The following is a 19,234-nucleotide window of genomic DNA, read 5'->3' on the forward strand; positions in this document are numbered from 1 at the left end:
CCCACAAAATCAACTCGTTTTCGTTTTTTTTTTTTTGCAGGCAACCTTACTTCGTAACAATGAGCACCTTTTTTGATTTATTTGATCCAACCGCTTGTTCCTCCTCGACGGGTGGATGCGATCTCAGCGATAACATAAACAACAACCGCAATGAGGACGATGACAACGATGACGACGACGATGAGATGCTTCTGTCGTACGAGGAGTTTGTACTGAAAAACAAAAGCAAACAATCGGTGCCGATTCCGAACCGGGTGCTAGACCATCATCAGCAGTTTGTTCAGCCAAACTCACCAACATTGGCACTGATCGATTTCGATCTGGACATTCTACCTCCGGAGCCCCAGCTGGGCAATATCGAATATAAGCTGAAATTAATCAATCCCTCCAAGCAGCGATTCGAGCACCTGGTGACCCAGATGAAGTGGCGTCTGCGGGAGGGCAACGGTGAAGCGATCTACGAAATCGGTGTGTCCGATTCGGGGCAACTGCACGGACTCAGTGAAAGCGACATGAACTGCTCGCTACACACACTGAACCAAATGGCACGGAAGTTGGATGCTTCGACTTCGGTGCTTCGACGAAAGTCCCTCAAAGCTGGCCGATCCGTAGTCGAAGTGTTGGTTCGAAAAATTCCCGATGATCAACACAACATTGAAGTGCGGGTTGCCGTTCTCGGAGGAGCCGATGCCGGCAAGTCGACGCTGCTGGGAGTTCTGACACAGGGCGAATATGACAATGGACGGGGTCGGGCCCGTCTCAACATGTTTCGTCATATGCACGAAATCCAAACCGGGCGAACATCGTGCATTTCCCACGAAACATTGGGTTTCGACCAACAGGTAAATATCCTTTCCTATATTTTTTCCCTATCACGGATGTGACCTAATGAGTTCGACAATCAAAAAAGGGCAATGTAATTAACTACAAATACAACGAGATGATGACGGCCGAAGAGATAAGCGACCGTTCGACGAAGCTTGTGACATTTATGGACCTAGCGGGGCACCGTCGGTACATCAAAACGACGGTTTTGGCACTGACCGGATATTCACCGCATCACGCACTTATCGTAGTGGCCGCCGGAAGCAATATCAGCAACATGACGCACGAACATTTGGCCATCGTGCACGCTCTGGATATGCCGTTTTCGATAGTGGTCACCAAACTGGATCTGGTTCCACCGGACGAAATGCTGTTCGAATTGAAACACTTGCTTACTTCCGTGGGCTACCGCAAAGTGCCATACCTGATCGTGAACGAGGATGACGTGCTGAACGCGAATGCACACCAAAATGTGGAACAGATTGTGCCGATCTTTTGTGTTTCGAATGTTACGGGCGATGGGATGGAACTGTTGACGAAGTATCTTTACGTGCTATCGCCCGGAATCAGCAATTCTGAAAAGGAGAGACTAAAACAGGAACCGATCGAATTTCAGATCGATGAAATTTTCAAAGTTGCCGAAGTCGGCCCGGTGGTCGGTGGCTTACTGTCGAAAGGAGTGCTGATGGAAAAGGTTCAGGTTCGCATTGGACCCCTACAGGACGGGACATTCTACCCTGTGACAGTTCAAACAATTCACCGAAACAAAGCACCCTGTCGAGTGGTTCGTGCCGGTCAAAGTGCATCGCTTTCCTTCTATCCCAGTGACGATTTGCCACCGCTACGCAGTGGTATGGTGATACTGCCCGGCTATGAGGAAGATGACAGTGCCTATGGCTCCTACTTCTTCCAGGTAATGCCCCGCTACCATTATTAAAAATGGATCCATTTTCAAATTAGTCGTTTATTTCGTTTGAAGGCACGCGTCTCCGTCCTGTTCCATGCTACCCGGATCTACAAGGGCTTTCAGACTACGGTGCACATCGGAAGCATACGGCAAACGGCCATCATCGAAGGGATTATGGGAGTGGGAACGAACGGAATATCCACCAATCAGACTGCCTCAGTGCTGTTCCGATTCGTACGTCATCCTGAGTATGTTCGGCCAGGTATGCGGATATTGTTCCGCGAGGGTATTAGCAAAGGTATTGGGAAAGTGACGCAAGTTTTTCCGCTTAATGAAAAGATGAAATAAGTTTATTTTTTGTTTGTTTGTTTGACTACGTTGCCGGAAACGTATGATGAAAAGTCAAAATTTGACGATTTTTTTTTTTTTTGAAAGTTTCCTGCTACTCCGCCTGTACATAAAGACTAAAACAAAACCTGTGATTTCGTTATATTTAGTAGTGGATAGAGCTTTGACTTCCTTTTTCAGTACTTCAGAACGTTCGCGTTTTTTTTTTTTCAATATATACCAGTATGCGTGTACATGATTTTAAACTTTAAAAAATACTTGAAATCGAATATCGTTAAACATTTGTCATCAAGGACTCTTCTAAGTGTGTGTGAATCCTTTTATGAATCAATGAATAAAATGATAACAAAACATAATTAACTGTTCTTCAATTGTCAATTGTCGGTAGGTGATGAGCACCTATCGAAAGATTATTTCGTAAACCGCATTGAATCGAAGAGGTTCCGCCCTAACTGTTGTCAAAGTGTGTATTTCAAGTCAGTTTCGAACCAGATTTTTATATCGGATTAGCTCACACACGTGTGAACTAAACCTCCTAACTTATCGCTGGTCAGTTCCAGTTTCCTAAAGCGAAAACGATGTAAGATTGGCTACATATTGTTAGACAACTCAGGTTGTCAGTTTATACTCGCCAACACGAGAACGATTCAACTATGGGGATAAAAAATGATCGCAGTAGGCGTGCGCTCAGGACGTGAAATGTTTCAAATTGAACGTAGTGTTTTGCCTTAGGCAGTTCAATTTGAACTGCTTTGCACTGGCGTTTCAGACGAACCCCAAAATGACCATACCTGAATCGGTCAGTATAAGCCGAAAGCAAACGTTTTCGCTCGGAGTTTAAAAAAAAACGAGGAAAATAAAAATTGTTCTGTAAATAGCAGAAACTTATCGATTCAAATTGAACTGCAGAGTTTTGTTATAGTAGTTTTATGTTGATTTACATACTCCGATTGGCAGAATTTATTTATCTACACCAGAACTTAAATTTTGGACCAGGAACCGGAACCGAAACTTTTTTTTTATTCGATTATAAAGGTTTTAACTCCTGATCTTAAAATTCGACTCTTCGGATCAGAAAAACATTCTGACCCTATGTGCGGGGTTGGGAATCGAACCCAGGTGGGCTACTCACGCTACTTCCGTCCCCATCAGAAACTGAAACTGAATTCAAATCAAAATTCGAAATATAGAACAGACTCAGAATTCAGTTTCAAAATTCTAGTTCGGAATCCAGGTCAAGAATTCAGTTCAAACTTAATTCAGGAACTGAATTCAGGAATTAAATTCTGGTTAAGAAGGCAGTTCCAGTTGAGATTGTTAGGAGTTGAGATCTAAAATCCAAATCTTGAATTTTAATCCAGAATTCGGAAGTTGGAATCCTAAATCAGAATTCTGGATTCAAATTTTGAACATAAATTAAGGAAATGAATCTAGTCAAGAGAACAGTTCCAGAATTAGGATTCAACTTCAGAGTTATAGTTTTAATTTCTAAACCTGTAACCTGGACCTAATTTCTAAAACTGAATTTTGAAACAAAATTCTAAAACTGAAATTAAGTTCAGAATTCAGGTGGACCAGAATTACACATTCTGAGTTTCGAAATCCAATGTTCGACCTTTTCTCTCGTCCAATTCCAACTACCCAAAAGTTCGGATAAAAATGACTGATTTGGCTTAAGCAACTTACGAAGTTCATGAATAGAATTCTGAGTAGCCTGAGTAATTAATTAAATGCTCTAAGTTGCTTCTAAAATACATTGTTCAGCTTCTATGCAGCGAAAAAGTTCACACTTTCAAGTTCTCAAAAATTTGATTTATTTCACGTTTCGTCTGGTTTATGTTGAGCCGTTAAGTCGCGCTAGCAGTTCAACATAAATTACTACGCACTGATGAGTCAAAAACGAAACGTGAAAGTTTCTGTAACCGACCCGCACACGATAAATTTATTTGTTCTTGGTTTGAGACGGACTTCAGGTGCAAATATCATCTCTCTGCACATCCGTAAAGTGCTCAGTCATCATCATTAAGAATCCTAGATTACCGCTTGCTTTAGCTACAATGTGTTTCCTGAATGTATGCGGTTCGTCGAGAAGAACGCTAAGATCTTTGACGTTAGTCGATCCCACCAAGGACCATTCAGAAAGTAGTCGAATTGTAATGGCTTTTTTTCTCCAATCCAGAAATACAATGTCTTCTAATTTGCGGATGTTGTAGTGTAAATCTTGGTATAATCAACAGGCGATTGACGAGTACTCTCCAGGGAAAAGATACAATTGTTGAAGTACAACAAAATTATTAAAGACACCAAATGGCTTCCCTGTGGAATTCTGAATTCGGAAATGTGATCTCCAATTATAATTGTTCAACGCTGTTGTTGTTGTTTATATATAATTTACCACTTGCTAAATTTCCCGCACCCACAAATCGCTTGCCACACCAAAGTATTTCTTGGAAAATTTTTCGACGAAAAACTCCTGGCCGGGGAAATGATTGGCGTCAGATTCACTGTACGTCTCGTCGTCAATTACGATTAATTTCGGCTGAGAGTAACAATACTTTCTACTCCACGGTAGATTCTGTAAGAATTTTATTTGCGCTGAATCACGTGGAGGTCCCTTCTACAATTGGCGGACTGAATACGCGTCATCAAATTTTGCATAGATGGAAATAATTGATAAAAATTTAAATGCATATCAAATTGGTTATGCTCTCTATTTAAATAGATTTACATTTACATTATTAATTGCATTTACAAGATCCACTCATCTACAACTCCAGTTAAGTTTCATTCTGACGCACGTCCCCTTGTTTCTTATGCGAAGCGCCGGAAGCAATAACTTTAAGCTGGTCCGGTATCTGGGAAGTAAATTTAAACAACACAGGAAGATGTTCTAGACAGGGATTGCCGTTCTTCTCCAGTAGTCGTACCCAGGATAACAGTGAATCTTTGGTGGACGAACCAGTACAGCAAATGGCAAAAATCGTTCCATCGTCCTGCTCGTGAACAGACCTTTTGAGTGCTAACTTATTCTTCGGTGGTGGTGCTGAATGGGTCATACCAATGCCCAAGAAAGGTACTCGCAGTCGGCGAACATCTACAAAAAAATAATCGCATTTCATTAATCAAGTCACTACAATTTAAAAAAATGTTAGAAATACCATCCAGATCTTCGTCATCTGGCAAAGGGGGCGGGTTCGATTCGCTTTTCAGTAGAAAATAGTTTATTGATCTATTTCGCAGCCATATCAGGAAGGGGCCTTCAATGAAGACGGGTTTCTGCTTGTGTCGGGCAAGCAGTTCTGATTGTTCCGAACTCTGACCGCTAACGATCCACGTGTGATCAAGAGCTTCAGGAACATCCTTCGAATCGAACAGCGAAATCTGTGACAGCAAATCGACCGAACACATCCGTTCCACTGCCATTTTAGCTAGCTCCAGAGAATCATCCGGTACTGGGTTCGGTAACGGCCAAGGGGATAGATTTTTAAATTTTGGCATCCAGTACATCATCCGCCAGTACTTCCGCACAGGGTGACCTTTCTTTCCGAACACATTGAGCAACATTGATTCCATTTCGTAGTCTGGAATAACTCCATTGTCCTCCATCTGTTCCAGCAGATCGATGATTACCTGCTGCTGGCGCGGATAATGCATGAATTCCGCCTGGAAGATGTTGGTCGGAATAAACTTGCCCTTCGGCATCACCTCAATCAGAGCTTTGTAGACCTGAAGGTCTTTGTGTACCCCAAACTCTTCCATGTGCTTCAGGGCAGCATAAATAAATTCTACGTGATTCCTTCGGTGGACACTTTGCTGTTCAAATACCCGTACCATATCGATGTAGGTTTGTTTATCCCGTTTCGAAACATGCTCGAAAAATTGTGTTCTCAGTGCTAGTTTGGCCTCGGAACGATTTTCTCTGCTATCATCACCTTCTTCTGAAGATTTCTTAGAACTGGCACTACAAGCCCGAATCGTTGTGCGGGACAATCGATAGACGGTTCCAATTTGTTGCCTAATCAGTATCATTTGACCGGTGCACAAAAATCTGCCGATATCGAGACGAAAGTGAAGATCAAAACAAACCCGAACTGACATTCGTATTAAGCTTCAATTGCCCAGTGCCCCCATATGCCCTTTCTCTTTCGGCGGCAGAAAAATGTAACGCAAGTTGTAACGCTCCTTCCAGCTGATTAGAAGTTTGTTTATTTTTTTTTCTCGTTAAATGTTTTATTACAAAAGGCAAAAATGGAATCTAGCATTCAGCTTTGCATCCGAAATTTTCCTGAATCGTTCAGTGAAAGTGACATTAAAGAATTTCTCAATTGCTTTGGAATCGAAAGCGTAAAATTCCTCAAGCGTCGGAGCAAGATTACCACTATAGTAAACCTGCAGGATGAAAGACTGGCCGAAACGATTGTTACTCGACTTCATCAGCTCAAGATACTTAGCAAGCGCCTATCGGTGGAATATTATAGTCCACGGGAAGTGGAGATTGTTGATGTGGTCCCAGAAGAACCGACTCTCAAACAGACAGCTCAGGAAATGAGCAAATTTGCGAAGGCGCTCCACTCAGTTCATCCGGTGGATTTCAGCCAACCTCCGCCTCCCTATCTGAAGTATCGATATCCACGGCCAACACGGGAAATTATTGACAGTATATGCGTTGCACTAGAGTCCGTCCCCAAATTCTACACTCAGGTGCTACATCTCATGAACCGTATGAATCTTCCGCCGCCTTTTACTGATCGTGATTTGCACCGCACCGGCGTTCCTATAGAAAAGAAAGATACCGGCCAACAGACGGATATAACTTGTCTAACAGATTCCCTACTAGCAGATGGAGAAACCGAACTCGAATCAGATGAGGAGCCGACGCCAAAAATACCCTCAAAACATAAAATAAAACTTCAGCAACATCGCTTCAAACCGTATATTGTTTCACAGATTCTTCCAGTTACCAAAAATAATTTAGAGCAGAAAATGTTCGAAAAACCTGAAATAAAAAAAGTTCACCCCATTAAGATGCGTCTTCCGGAAGAATTGAAATTGAAACAGGTGCCGTCGGATCGACAAACAGTGAATGAAACAGTAGCAGACCAGCAGGAAATTGTAGAACTTCCACCCGTCGACTCTAACAAACTGTCAATCGTCACCGAACAGGAACTGCTGTTCAACCGAATCCCGCAGGACCAATTAGTCGAATTACCCATATTCAAGAATTATTCTGCCGGCGAACCATCCAACAAACTGTACATTAAAAATCTTGCCAAAACTGTAACGGAGGACGACCTTCGGCGGATCTTTTTCCACTTTTCGCTCACCGATCCGCAGCGGGAAATCGACATCAAATTGCTGCGTAGTGGCCGCATGAAAGGCCAGGCCTTCGTTACCTTTTCCTACGCGTACGAGGAAGATCTGGAGCGGCTAAAGGAGAAACCGATCGAACGCGCACTGCGCCTCACCAATGGCTTCATACTGAAGGACAAACCGATGGTAGTGATGTACGGAAAGAGTGGTGCGGGAAGGGAGAATGAGAAAGTGTTTGCCTAGTACTTATACGACTGTTCATTTGCGTCTCAACGAGTAGGGGACGCGCCAAGATTGTTCGTGAATACACGCCGCGAGGATGACGAAATTGAGTAAAGCCTGCGATTGCGTAGCAGCTGGATGTGTTAATTTTCGCTAATGGAATCCAAAAGGAAATTTAAGCGCAAGGTCGTGAATGGGAATCCGTCGGCATACAAGAGGTGAGTGTTTGCATATTTCGTCAGAATACTCGAGAGGAAGAAGAATCCTAGATAAGGTTAGAAAGTTGCTTGTGATAAAGAATAAATATTAAATCGTGCGCAATTTCCTACATATTTTTTTGTAACTTCGAACGGTCTTTCACATTGAATAGTCTTACACGCTTTGGGAGCGCATTTCATGAGCACCAACTATCTGCTCGAAAGTGCAAACCCAGAGCAATCCACGCCACCAGTGTTTTTCAATGAAAAACGGCACTAGATTGTAGATGAAACTAGGCAGTGATCCATTTCAGTGTAAGTTTAAAAACATCAGTTCCGAAAGACCTGGAGTCAATGTTGTTAACTAAACTCAATCCAAAATCTAGTCAGGAAACCAATTTCAAAATCTAGAATTAGGATTTAATTTCAGAGTCATGTTCCGATTTCTGAGAATGTAATATGGAACTAAATTCTAAAATTAAAATTAAGCTTAGAATTCAGGTGGACTAGAATCTAGGTTTTGAATTCAGTGCCTGGAACTAAATGTTGGTTTCGAACCAAAATTTGGGAACTGACTTCTGAACCAAAATATAATTCCTAAATACAGTTTCAGAATTAATTTCCAGAAATTCGGAATTCCAGTTCAGAATTCAGTTCTAGAACTCCCGGATACTGAAAATGAATTCAGTTTCATAATTCTAGAACTGAATTCATGAACTAAATTTTTGATCCGTATTTCGAATCAGAATTTAGCAACTGACTTCTGAACTAGAATTTAATTTCTAAATTTTCAGAACTGAATTTCTAAATTTAGTTTCAAAATTAATACCCAGAACTCGAAATCGGAAGTAAATTCGGAATTTGGATTCTGGAACTAGATTTTGGAATTGAATTTAGCTCTCTTTTTCAGGTTCGGAATTCCAGTTCAGAATTCAGTTTTAGAACTCCCGGGCACTGAAAATGAGTTCAGTTTCTTAATTCTAGAACTGAATTCTTGATCAGTATTTCGAATCAGAACTTCGTAACTGAATTCAGAGTCAGTTTCATTTTTCGAATTTCGTTTTTGAATTCAGTTTCAGCTCCTTGGTCCAGAATTTCGGTTCTGGTGTGTATGAATAAATGATGGCAAGAAATACTCGAACAATGGTAAACATCGGATAAATTTCGCAAATCGGCTTAGAACCATTAAAATATCCTCAAAGAATTTTGCGAAGTTTTCCTCTACTGAGTATATAAATCTCTAATAAAGAAACTAGTATAACATGGTCTATTTTATATTCTTCTACTCCCATTTTTCTGTATTATTTAATTGTATGGTAGAATATGTTTGTCGTCAATAAGCCGTACTTTAGTATAGGTGCATCATTACAATTCTGGAAGCGAAGCGAACGATTATCTATATTCGAAAGTGTGGAAGAAGCATGTCAATTTTATTCGTATTCACATCATCCAGTTATGTCTGTGACATTACCCACCCGTCTTTTTTTTTTGGAACAAAATAGTTAAAGTTAAAGCTAAAATAGAGCTTCATTAATTCTACGCAGTGGACATCAGGACGCCAATCTATTGTGGGGGATAAAATTACCAACGAATTTCACAAACTGTGGTAGTGCTCGAAAGCTTTAGCACTTCACAAAAAGTGCCATGGTTTGAGGCAAATCGGACCATAGGAAGAGGACTTTCCGATATCAGAAAATGTACATGAAATTTCCGATAGATTTATTATGCTTGAAATAACCGTATAATTTCTAGAATTCACTTAAAAACACAAAACAAGGGAAAACAATTATTAAAATCAAGATTTGTTATTATCAGAAACAATTTTTTTTAACTATCGACTCTGGGACTTTTGGGGTTTTCAAAATCGAAATTTCATTTTTGATACCTGTTTTGGTTTGTAATTTTAGTTTTTATCAGTTCAACAGCTTCCATCCAATGTCCTATCGCTTACCAACCGTTAGTCTTTAAAACCAGCTAACTAACTTCTGGAAAAACATATTTTCTTTTACTCATAAATCAAGTTAACAAATAGTCATTGATAAAAACATCTGCATTGGATTTTTGAAGTTCATCGTATGAACAGAAAACCTTAGTTGTTTTCTGTAACGCTTAAATTTGGAACAGATTCGTAAGCACGTAGCTCCTAGAACCACTGATGGCTTTTATCGTATCAAAGATCTCTCACTAGCAACTCTTCACACGATTCAATCAGTGCCATCTAAGAAAGAAGGATATCATCGCAGCAACAAAAAAAACCGGCATGGTTAATTTAACATATAATAGACACCAATGCGAGAGCGAATTTCTCTCGATGACCTGTCTGAGAATCAAAGATTAGCTCGCTGCTGTGGGGATTCTCTCTGATGCAATAAACGGTCGTTTATACTCGTTTCGCGATCCGATTATATATGGGTAGTTGATAGTTGCGATAGAATAATTTTACACGCCGCTTATTCTAACAATGTGCATATAGCCTTTGTACAGGTTGTGTCTATGAAAATGTATGTGAATGCTCCACACAAGAGTATTGAAATATTGCAACCTAGTATGAGAATCATCAAGTCGAATCATCGATTCGATTTTCTGCGATAATTGTCAACTTGCGATTCTCTCTTGGTAAATTTCATACAGCACCGATTATTATCAGACTGTATTTTTTAAGGGCCATGAAATACTCAGAGTATGAAGTGGAGCGAAGAAATGTAGAAAAATTCTCTCGCGGCTCATGCATTGAGAGACTCGAGTTCTTGTAGCATCTTCTACCGGATTGAAAATGCTGTATACAATATAGAGAAATAGCGAGCAGCTTCTGTCAAATTTTCTGCAAACACCAACACTACCTAGAACCAACATTATTTTTTCTCCTTCGGAAGCAAATAGCACGTTCATGATTGAAATGCAACTTAAAACTTTCTTTTATTTTAATTTTGTTTTTTTTTTGCCTCTGGAAAAACCGACTTTCGAACGGAGCTTCGGAGACCCATAGTGTTATATACCATTCGACTCAGTTTTTTTGTTGAAGTTTGCAAAATTTTACCCATTTATATCTTGAGTTTGCATTCTAAGAAAATCGAATAAAAAACGAACAGCGGTGAACGTTCTTTCGAAACGATTTTTGCAAGATTTATCAGCACATTTCGTATTAATATTTATATTTTTATATTTAATTTTATTATATTTCTACTCAAAAAGTCATTTCGATAGTCCCACGACAGAAGGGCCTAGCTGCAAATGACAGTTTCATCTTGTTTACTTCATTCTTTCACGATTTACCGAATTGATTTTTAATTTGACGTCTACTCTTTGCAAAACCTTTAAGTTGAAACCCCAAGCTTTCGTTTCGGCAAACGACCGCAACTAGGTTAAAAAACAGGCTTTCTACTCCATACGTTAATTGCTAATTACTGATTACTTTGCCAAACACCGTTAAAGTTCTTACACACATTGAGTTCTTTACTTCGATGTCTGTTCTGTTGTCGCAAAATAGTCTTCCATGGCGAGGATCGTCGTTTTTTTTTTTTTAAATCAGAATTGTCAAAATGAAGAGATGAGTAGTCATAAGTAATCCAGTAGCTACCAAAGTGTCCCAGAAAATGCAAAATTTCTAGTGCGATTTCAACCACGTGGTTTTATGAAAAGTTATAAAATATCTTTTTTTTTCAATTTCGTTGAAGAGCTTTGATCCACAGTCCAAAAAAATGGATCATGACGGGACTTAGACTTAGACTATTCACATATATCCGGTCCGGATCAGTGCCGACACGACACCGTGCACGGATACTGATATTATTTCATTCATTTTCTATGCGCGCATTCACACCTATCCGGCACCATACCGCTTCAGTGCAGCTCGCCGTCAGTGTAGCGTCCGTCCGGCAAACACAAATTCGTCGTCACCGATATTTTTTAATTTTCACTGAAGTTGGTATGTCACTGCATTTGCTGTGCCGGAACGGATACAGCACGGAAACGGAACGGAAGGGTTCCAATAAAAAAAGAACACTGACGGCGCACTGAAGGCACTTTCACTGAACCGTCACGGAACTGAAGTGTGTGAATAGTCCTTAAATCGTATGATCGGTGTACGAAATGGAGCATTTTCGAATGCAACAGTGGCGTATCGAGGAAATTTGGCGCTCGGGGTAAGAAATAAGAAAAAAAAAATAAGCTGAACTCCATCTCCGGAAAGATGACTTGAACGCGCAAAAAAGATCCAAAGGATTGATTTGCCGCCCCTCTTAATAACGTTGCGCCCGGAGCGAGTGTCCTTTTCGCCTCCCCTAGATAGCCATTGAACATGCGTGATGTGTTTTCATGTTCATTATTTTGCCTTTTTTTGGCATCAATCAATTGGTACATTTTCATCAACACAGTTTTACAGATTCATTCAAAATCTTGTAGCAACGATCTATCTTATAGTTTGTATGTGCATTACAAATAAATGTAGCCTGGTTTCCTCTACACACTTAAAATTTCTTGCTGAATCTCGGCAAAAAAATGCCGAGATTTGCACAGCCGAGTGCTCGGTAATCGTCTCGGCAAAATGTATAATCACTGAGAATCTCGGCAATCCAAAATTTGTCAACTGTCAATTATTGCCGAACTTGTCAGCAGAAGTTTTGCTGTCAGCTCGGCAAAAGTTATCAGGAAGGAATCATGAATTGCCGAGTCATCAGTAATCGAAAAAAGGAAAGATATTTTGTTATTTTTGTATGAAATTAATATCAGCAAAAGCTAATGTTGGTGAAAGGAATATTTTATTGATGTTCATTTCAATTCAGCAAACCACAAAAGCGCAAACACCAAACGAAAACATCACGGCTAAAGACAATTGTGTCTAGTGCTCCTCACCTCACCTGTAAATAAGCGGATATAAATATATATGCAAATTAGATAGTTTTCGATTTTACTTATCTTTTAATAAAATATACAAATCTTCTTCCTTCATCCAGTTTAGATGTTTTCCAGTTCCACGAGCAATGGCGACGTGATGCTTGGAAAATCTAAAGGAAACATTAAATGACAAGTGTCCAACCGAGTTTCAGTAAAAGCTAAGTCGCTATTCGAAATCTCGGCAAACGGTTTTGCTGATCTCGGTATATTTATTGTTTACTGACACGTTCAGTATAATATTTTGCCAAACTTCAGCAAAAGAACTCGCTTTACCGAGATATCAGCATAGAACTTTAACGATTTTCGGAAAGGAGCATGTTAATTACTGAATAGTCAGTAAAATTAAGTGTTGCCGATATAATTCGGCATTTCATTATGCCGAGCTCGAGAATCGGTTTTAAGTGTGTAGGAAAAAACACAGTGTTTTACACTCATTTTAGCAGTTAAGTAAAATTTTCATGAATTCCATGTGTTTTCGATGTACATGACGCTAAAGTGCAAATTTGTATCAGTTTAGCATCCATAATGGACGGGACGCTTCAGACGAAAACTTAAAATGTGTTTCAAAACCGTTCAATTTTTGCTCAAAATTTGTCTAATCAAAAATATCAGGCAACAAATTTACGACGTTTTATTCCGGTGTACAAGCGTTACGATTTTGGTTCTGAGGTGAATATGGTTTCGTGGTGAACTACGCAAATGTCAAAAAATAATCGGCGCCATTCGTGTTTTCATTAGTTCGCGATCGATAGTTTCTTGAATTGGTAGTGAAATTTCTTCAAAAGATCGCAAGTTCTGGCTCAAATCAATGTTTTTAACTTTGTTTGTTCTAACAGCAAATTTTTCCGATTTGACGTGCGTAATGAACAGTGCGAGCGCCTGCTAAGAAACAGTTTCCGATCAAACAACTGCCTGTCGCAGCTGGGACTGGGAATACTCGTGCAAGAGCAACAGGAAACTGCGCCGGTATCGGACAAAACGTGTGCCATAATGTCCAACAGTAACATCAATTGTCCTAAGGGGCGCAGTCCATTAGCCAATGTATCAAATCAAACAAAAAGCAATAGTTGTTATTCTTCTGCTAATCCAACAGCAGGCCCGATTCCGAACAGCAACAGTGAAACCAATCTGAGAAAGTACGTTGGTTTTTTGAATGAAGAAACATTCTTCTTATATCGAAGACGACCGACAAAGCAAACAAATTGTATCGATTATTTTAATCGGCTATCAGACGAAATGATGCTCCAGATATTCCGTTGGTTGCCGAAGAAGACACTTATGCGATGCAGTCAGGTTTCCAAGCGCTTCAACCGAGTGTCTCAAGACGAGACCTTATGGACACGGTTAGATCTCTCCTGTAGATCCCTTCGTGAAGGTGCTCTCGGAAGAGTGATCTCTCGAGGAACTGTGATTTTGCGATTAGCACAGACACAAATATCTCATCCGGTGTTTGCGATGAATAGTGAAGAACCTCAACGTCTAACGAAGTTACAGTTTCTAGATCTAAGTATGTGTTCGATCGAGCTTAACACACTCCATGAATTGCTCTCTAACTGCAAACTTCTGCGGAAACTGAGTCTCGAAAACGTGCCACTAAATACAAAATGCTGTCAGGATATTGTTTGCAACGAAAATCTAGAAGCGCTCAATCTGACCATGTGCGAAGGCCTTAAAGATTCCGATGTGACCCTGCTGATGCAGAAACTGACTAAACTGCACAGTTTAAATATTTCTTGGACCCACCTCGACCGACTGTCGGTGGAAGCACTTGTGAACAACATAACGCCCTCATTGTTGCGACTAAATGTCGCTGGTTGTCGCCAATCGATGAGTGATACATGTAAGTCCAAATGCAACTTTTCTCATTATAGTTTAATTCATTTTATCTTGTATCATTGTAGTACTAGAAAAACTGATAACTCGGTGCCCGGATTTACTCGAGCTGGATCTCTCTGACTGTACGCAGCTAACCTCGCAAACCATAACACTAGTTTGTAAGCTGACCAAGTTGGAATATCTGTCATTATCCCGCTGTTACAACATCAATGTCACTTCCTATTTGTAAGTTTGTTTGATTACTGGTAATAGTTTGAAATTAACTGACAAAAAATGAACCTTTCAGGCAGCTGAGCGACATGCACTCGCTGCTGTTTTTAGATGTATTCGGGCTCTTGTCCGAACAAGCCATCACAATGCTGCAGACATCGTTCCCCGGCGTTGGAATCAACAAATTTATGCATAGTTCGGTAGCACGGCCAACCGTTGGCACCCGGAGAACCTCGATCTGGGGGCTCCGAACACGGGACTGATGGAATCGGCAAACTACATTGTAAAGACTAGATCGGATACTAGCTAATTGCTTAGCGATTAGAGTTCATACTGATGTTTTATTTAATTTCACGTTCAAAAACAAATGCACATCTACGCCTAGGAGATGATAAATACAATAGAATGAATACTTTTATTTCATAGAATCCTTTCAGTGTGTAAATTTCTGTTACGGTTACGGTTGGTTCCTTATACAGTCTCGATCGGTTGTAATTTGCTAGCGGGATTTAAAAAAATTATGCTACTACACTGACATCCTTTGCGAGTGGTTCCGACTCGTTGTCCGCTGGTTTTCGGTTCGACGTAGCCACCCGGATGCTCTTGGCGGACAGACCGTAGAATTTTTTCGGCTTGTAGCTACGCTTGGTGGCCACAAACTTCCATCCGATGTGGTTGTTACATGCGTTGCAAATCTGAAATGAAACAGTAGACGTGGATTTATTTCACTTGGATTTTTTTCGTACTGTCGTCGACATCTTAATTTCTGTGAAGACCAGGTAACATGTTCAAGAGTGTTCTAGTTCGAACTGCATAATTTATGAGTTACAAAATTTGAATCTGACAATTATAACCAAAAAAATTGCCAACCTAAGCAGTGAACATGCTTTGAATGTAAAAAAAAGGCAGTGTTCGAATAAATAGAACTAAAACTGCTATTCTAGTTCTAGATGCATAATTAATAATTGCAGTTTTAAAATTTAAATCTGAAATTTTTAACAAGAAAAACTGGCAGCCCCAGCAGTTCAAATATAGTGTACTCGCTTGAGGAGCAAACTTTTGCTTGAAAAAAGAATACGAATACGGTTGAAAAAAAAAACAAATTAAAACGTCAGTGCGTTCGTTTCGTAACCATGCGAACGCTGTATCAAAGAAGGCTGGTGGAGCATCGGGTTGCGAGAAAAACTAGATTTCGAAAACACGTGTTTGTCTGAGCGGGATCCGAATGTGAAAATGGAAAATGATGTGCGATTCGTTTCTATTCGTAAACTGGGACCTCGAAGGAAAAAATTGGTCTATTGATGACCACCAGTGACGCCAAAGTAGATATGGTCAAATGTTCAAGGGTAGTTTGAATGATGCATACAATAATGTATTAGGTAGGTCTAATGGTACTTTTTACATGTGGATTAAAGTGAGTGTTTTCGAAAATTTACATTTTTATAGTACAAGAAGCACGGACAGCCTTCCTCATCTAGAATCACCGGTTACTTAACAGAAGTGTGATAATATTAGTCGTTTGACTACATTTCCGGAAATAACGCTATTGGTAAGCAACAGGTATGTCGTTGAGAAAACTGAAACTGACCCAGGGTAGTTTCATCAAACAAACACTTTTCACGAAACTGTTCTGATTTCGCACTTAGCAACGAGGGTTTTAGTAAACCTGATATAAAAACCACGTTCGAAACTGACTCGATTTTCAGTTTAACAACGTAGAAACTAGGTTCGAAACTGGCTTCAAACAAACTTTGTTTGACAGCAGTTAGAGTGGAAACTGGGTTAGGTTTGGCATCAAGCGAAAACGACAGTAGTCTAATTCAAAGTCACGTGGAACTGAGAACAGAAAAATTTCCATCATCGCAAGGCGTGCTGTAATGGGAATGTACAGCTTGGTTAGGGCATTAATCGAACATGCTTAAACCAACGGACAAGACACAGTCCGAGATCTACAGCACTAGGTAATCGAGATGGCCGAGTTTTGAGAAAAAGTTGTTTTGGAAAGGGGTTAAGATTTTAATTTTTTCAATGTGTACGGACCGAATTTGGGTTTAAGAAATTGCATATATACGTGATCGGATATTAGAATCCAAACCCCGATACGACCAGTTTGGGTCAGGTTCAGCTTTAGGGAAAAATCGGGGTCGGATCGAAAACTGGTAGAATAATATTTAATCGGATTTAAGAATTCACATAGTCAACCATCTATGTTGCTCAAAAACGCTCATCAATCCGATTTTCAACACTGAAGGTCATCGGTAGCGATAATAATTTTAACTACACACGAGAAAAGTCAACAGTATTTAAAACAACAATATGTTTAGTTGTCTATCAAACCAAAAAATTGTTATTTTGAATGAATAAATTCATGTTTTCTTATTTCTGTGTTAAGCTATACTGACCATACTCGCATATCAGTCCCATTATTAAGTTCTAAACATTCACAGCATACTGTATAGTTAGGAAATATACAATTTATTATCTTGATAGAAAACTTGAGCAGAAAAGTGTTGCATTTCAGTTATTTTTAATGAAAGTGAAATACGCCCTACCTACAAGCAAACAGTCGTTCCACCCATCGATTCGCCCGTACATTTGCTAGCACTGTACATTCGCCGTGGAGTTCTACCTTGCCACCATTCTTGGCTTCTGCTACGCCGGAGAACTTCTTCCTTTTAATGAGTACCTCTATCACCCCTAAGAAAACCCACCCCCATAGCCATTGATTAATTCTTCTCACGATATTATGACTGCTCGTATGTCACTACGTTCGAACGATTACGAACGTACTTCCGTCAAAATTAGTTTAATACGAATGCCAGGTCGGTCTGATAGTCCGGATGCAAATAGTCCTTCACTGTCGAGAAATACTCACCGCGATCTGCCACGAATAGCCAGGGAACCAGCTGAACTCCGTTGACGGTTTGCTTGTCGTGCGAGTCGTTTTCTGCACCGTTCTGTACACGGTCAACGTTTCATGAACGAATCCCGATGAGTTGCAATAGCTTATACTAACACCCTGTTTGGACATGGCAAACATATCCGCATAGCTAGCGATTTGGCGGTCGCACTTTTTGCAGCAAAATGCACATGTCTGTGAAAGAGAAAAAAAAGTCCTAATTATTCTCGAACGAGAGAAACTTCAATCATACATAACATACGTAATCAAGAATGTTGTTAATCAGCAACATCCGGGTGAGAACAGAGTTGGAATAAAAAAGCTCCTTACGATCGGATTCGCTAAGTGGAATGTTTCTGGCAAGCCAAAAGGACAACATTACCGGATCGGCAGTTGGAACGGATTCTATCTGAAGAAACGCCAGGAAGCGTCCAACCTTGCTCAGAATTTTTTCCGATCCGTACTGATCGTAGACAAACTTCGGCCAGACGCTGGATTGCGCCGCCAGCAAACGATTCCGATTAATGTTGTTAATTTTGACCATGTTATTTGTACAGAAGTTCATTAAAGGATCCGGTAGTAGCACTTCCGGTAGGATTTTAACCTGAGCATAATAGTGGGCACGGTCTTCACGTCGAACCGATCTGGTCAGAGAACCATCTTGCTGAGGAACGAGTTCGAATCGTTGTTGTGCTACAGTCTTCAGTACTATTATTGATTCCCGTATGTCTTTTCCGCGTACCTGACATACCACTCCGAAGATCCGTTGCCGGTAAGGATGCTCCCAGAAAACCAACCCAATTCGGTTACTTTCGCTTCGCCCATCAAAATTCATTAACGAATTGGTCAGTATCAGTGGAATCGTCTCGCCTGGGTATACTATCGAATGATGGCCACTGATCGGAATGCGGTGGATTGATCCGGGCTCTAGCCGTTCGAGGCTGTCGACTCTCTCCAGTTTTCCTAAGTATGTATGCTCTGAGGGTAGTTGTATATTGTACGTCAGTTTAAAACGGCTTCGATGCCCATCCTGAGAATTAGTAGACGGCCCAGCAAAGACGTCATGCTCCTGTCGACGATCGTTCAAAGGTACGCGGTTGACCAACTCGACATGTTCGTCATCTTGAAGATGCCAAAAAGAAAATTTGATTATTGCGTTTTACTTTGCAGCCCTTCACGGTGAAGGGAACTCTGCTCATGAAACTGCTTACCTTGCTGGTGCCAACATTTGAACTTAATACTAGTATAAAACTGTCGGAAACACATTTTGTTAATTGTATTTCAAATATCACCCAATGCTACCGTAGATTCCATTTCAGTTTTTTTTTCTCTCAAGTCAACTTATAAAAATACTGCATAGCAAACACCCGTCCGTCTCTCAGTCGTAATATAAAGACAGCACTGAACACCGGTCCCACAGTAGCAGTCTCATTTTAGATAACCAAAAGTACGTCAGCTGAACTCACTTCTTATCGGGTGAGAAAATCGCAACATTTCTGTCAAAACATTTTCTTCCACCTCGTCGGGTGATTAGAAATGCGCATGGGCGCAGCTCAGTAATTTGTGCCAAATTGCATCAGAGGCAAT

General features: G+C 40.3%; 5 protein-coding genes across 10 annotated transcripts in view; 3 read left to right on the forward strand and 2 right to left on the reverse strand.

Moving 5' to 3' along the window:
• LOC131429445 (GTP-binding protein 2) overlaps nt 1–2,436 on the forward strand; it is a 70,047-nt gene extending 67,611 nt beyond the window's left edge. For all 5 annotated transcript variants that reach the window (XM_058593577.1, XM_058593594.1, XM_058593602.1 and 2 more), the window contains exons 2-4: nt 41–842; nt 911–1,738; nt 1,805–2,436. In XM_058593577.1, coding sequence (XP_058449560.1) covers nt 41–842; nt 911–1,738; nt 1,805–2,080 — 1,906 coding nt within the window. In that variant the 3' untranslated portion in view covers nt 2,081–2,436. The remainder of the gene's footprint in view (nt 1–40; nt 843–910; nt 1,739–1,804) is intronic.
• Nucleotides 2,437–4,749: 2,313 nt separating this feature from the next.
• Nucleotides 4,750–6,291, reverse strand: LOC131429508 (evolutionarily conserved signaling intermediate in Toll pathway, mitochondrial). Its single transcript, XM_058593679.1, has 2 exons — nt 5,239–6,291; nt 4,750–5,174 (listed from the first exon to the last, which is right to left on the reverse strand). Exons 1-2 carry the CDS (start codon nt 6,176–6,178, stop codon nt 4,858–4,860), a joined length of 1,257 nt encoding a protein of 418 aa, XP_058449662.1. The 5' UTR covers nt 6,179–6,291; the 3' UTR covers nt 4,750–4,857.
• Nucleotides 6,292–6,328: 37 nt separating this feature from the next.
• LOC131429505 (uncharacterized) lies at nt 6,329–7,639 on the forward strand. The gene has a single exon (XM_058593664.1). It carries the CDS (start codon nt 6,329–6,331, stop codon nt 7,631–7,633), a length of 1,305 nt encoding a protein of 434 aa, XP_058449647.1. The 3' UTR covers nt 7,634–7,639.
• Nucleotides 7,640–7,733: 94 nt separating this feature from the next.
• LOC131429487 (S-phase kinase-associated protein 2) lies at nt 7,734–15,176 on the forward strand. 2 transcript variants are annotated; one of them, XM_058593629.1, is made up of 4 exons: nt 7,734–7,830; nt 13,539–14,542; nt 14,604–14,763; nt 14,825–15,176. In XM_058593629.1, exons 1-4 carry the CDS (start codon nt 7,769–7,771, stop codon nt 15,009–15,011), a joined length of 1,413 nt encoding a protein of 470 aa, XP_058449612.1. In that variant the 5' UTR covers nt 7,734–7,768; the 3' UTR covers nt 15,012–15,176. The 2 variants fall into 2 exon arrangements, with proteins under 2 accessions (XP_058449612.1, XP_058449621.1); XM_058593638.1 differs by lacking the exon at nt 7,734–7,830 and adding an exon at nt 13,427–13,466.
• LOC131429497 (protein cereblon-like) lies at nt 15,070–19,158 on the reverse strand. The gene is made up of 4 exons (XM_058593651.1): nt 18,859–19,158; nt 17,910–18,769; nt 17,624–17,842; nt 15,070–15,443 (listed from the first exon to the last, which is right to left on the reverse strand). The coding sequence occupies exons 1-4, from the start codon at nt 18,911–18,913 to the stop codon at nt 15,267–15,269; spliced, it is 1,311 nt and encodes a 436-aa protein (XP_058449634.1). The 5' UTR covers nt 18,914–19,158; the 3' UTR covers nt 15,070–15,266.
• Nucleotides 19,159–19,234: the final 76 nt, after the last annotated feature.

Source organism: Malaya genurostris, chromosome 1 (genome assembly GCF_030247185.1).
Source record: "Malaya genurostris strain Urasoe2022 chromosome 1, Malgen_1.1, whole genome shotgun sequence".
Lineage (NCBI taxonomy): Eukaryota > Metazoa > Arthropoda > Insecta > Diptera > Culicidae > Malaya > Malaya genurostris.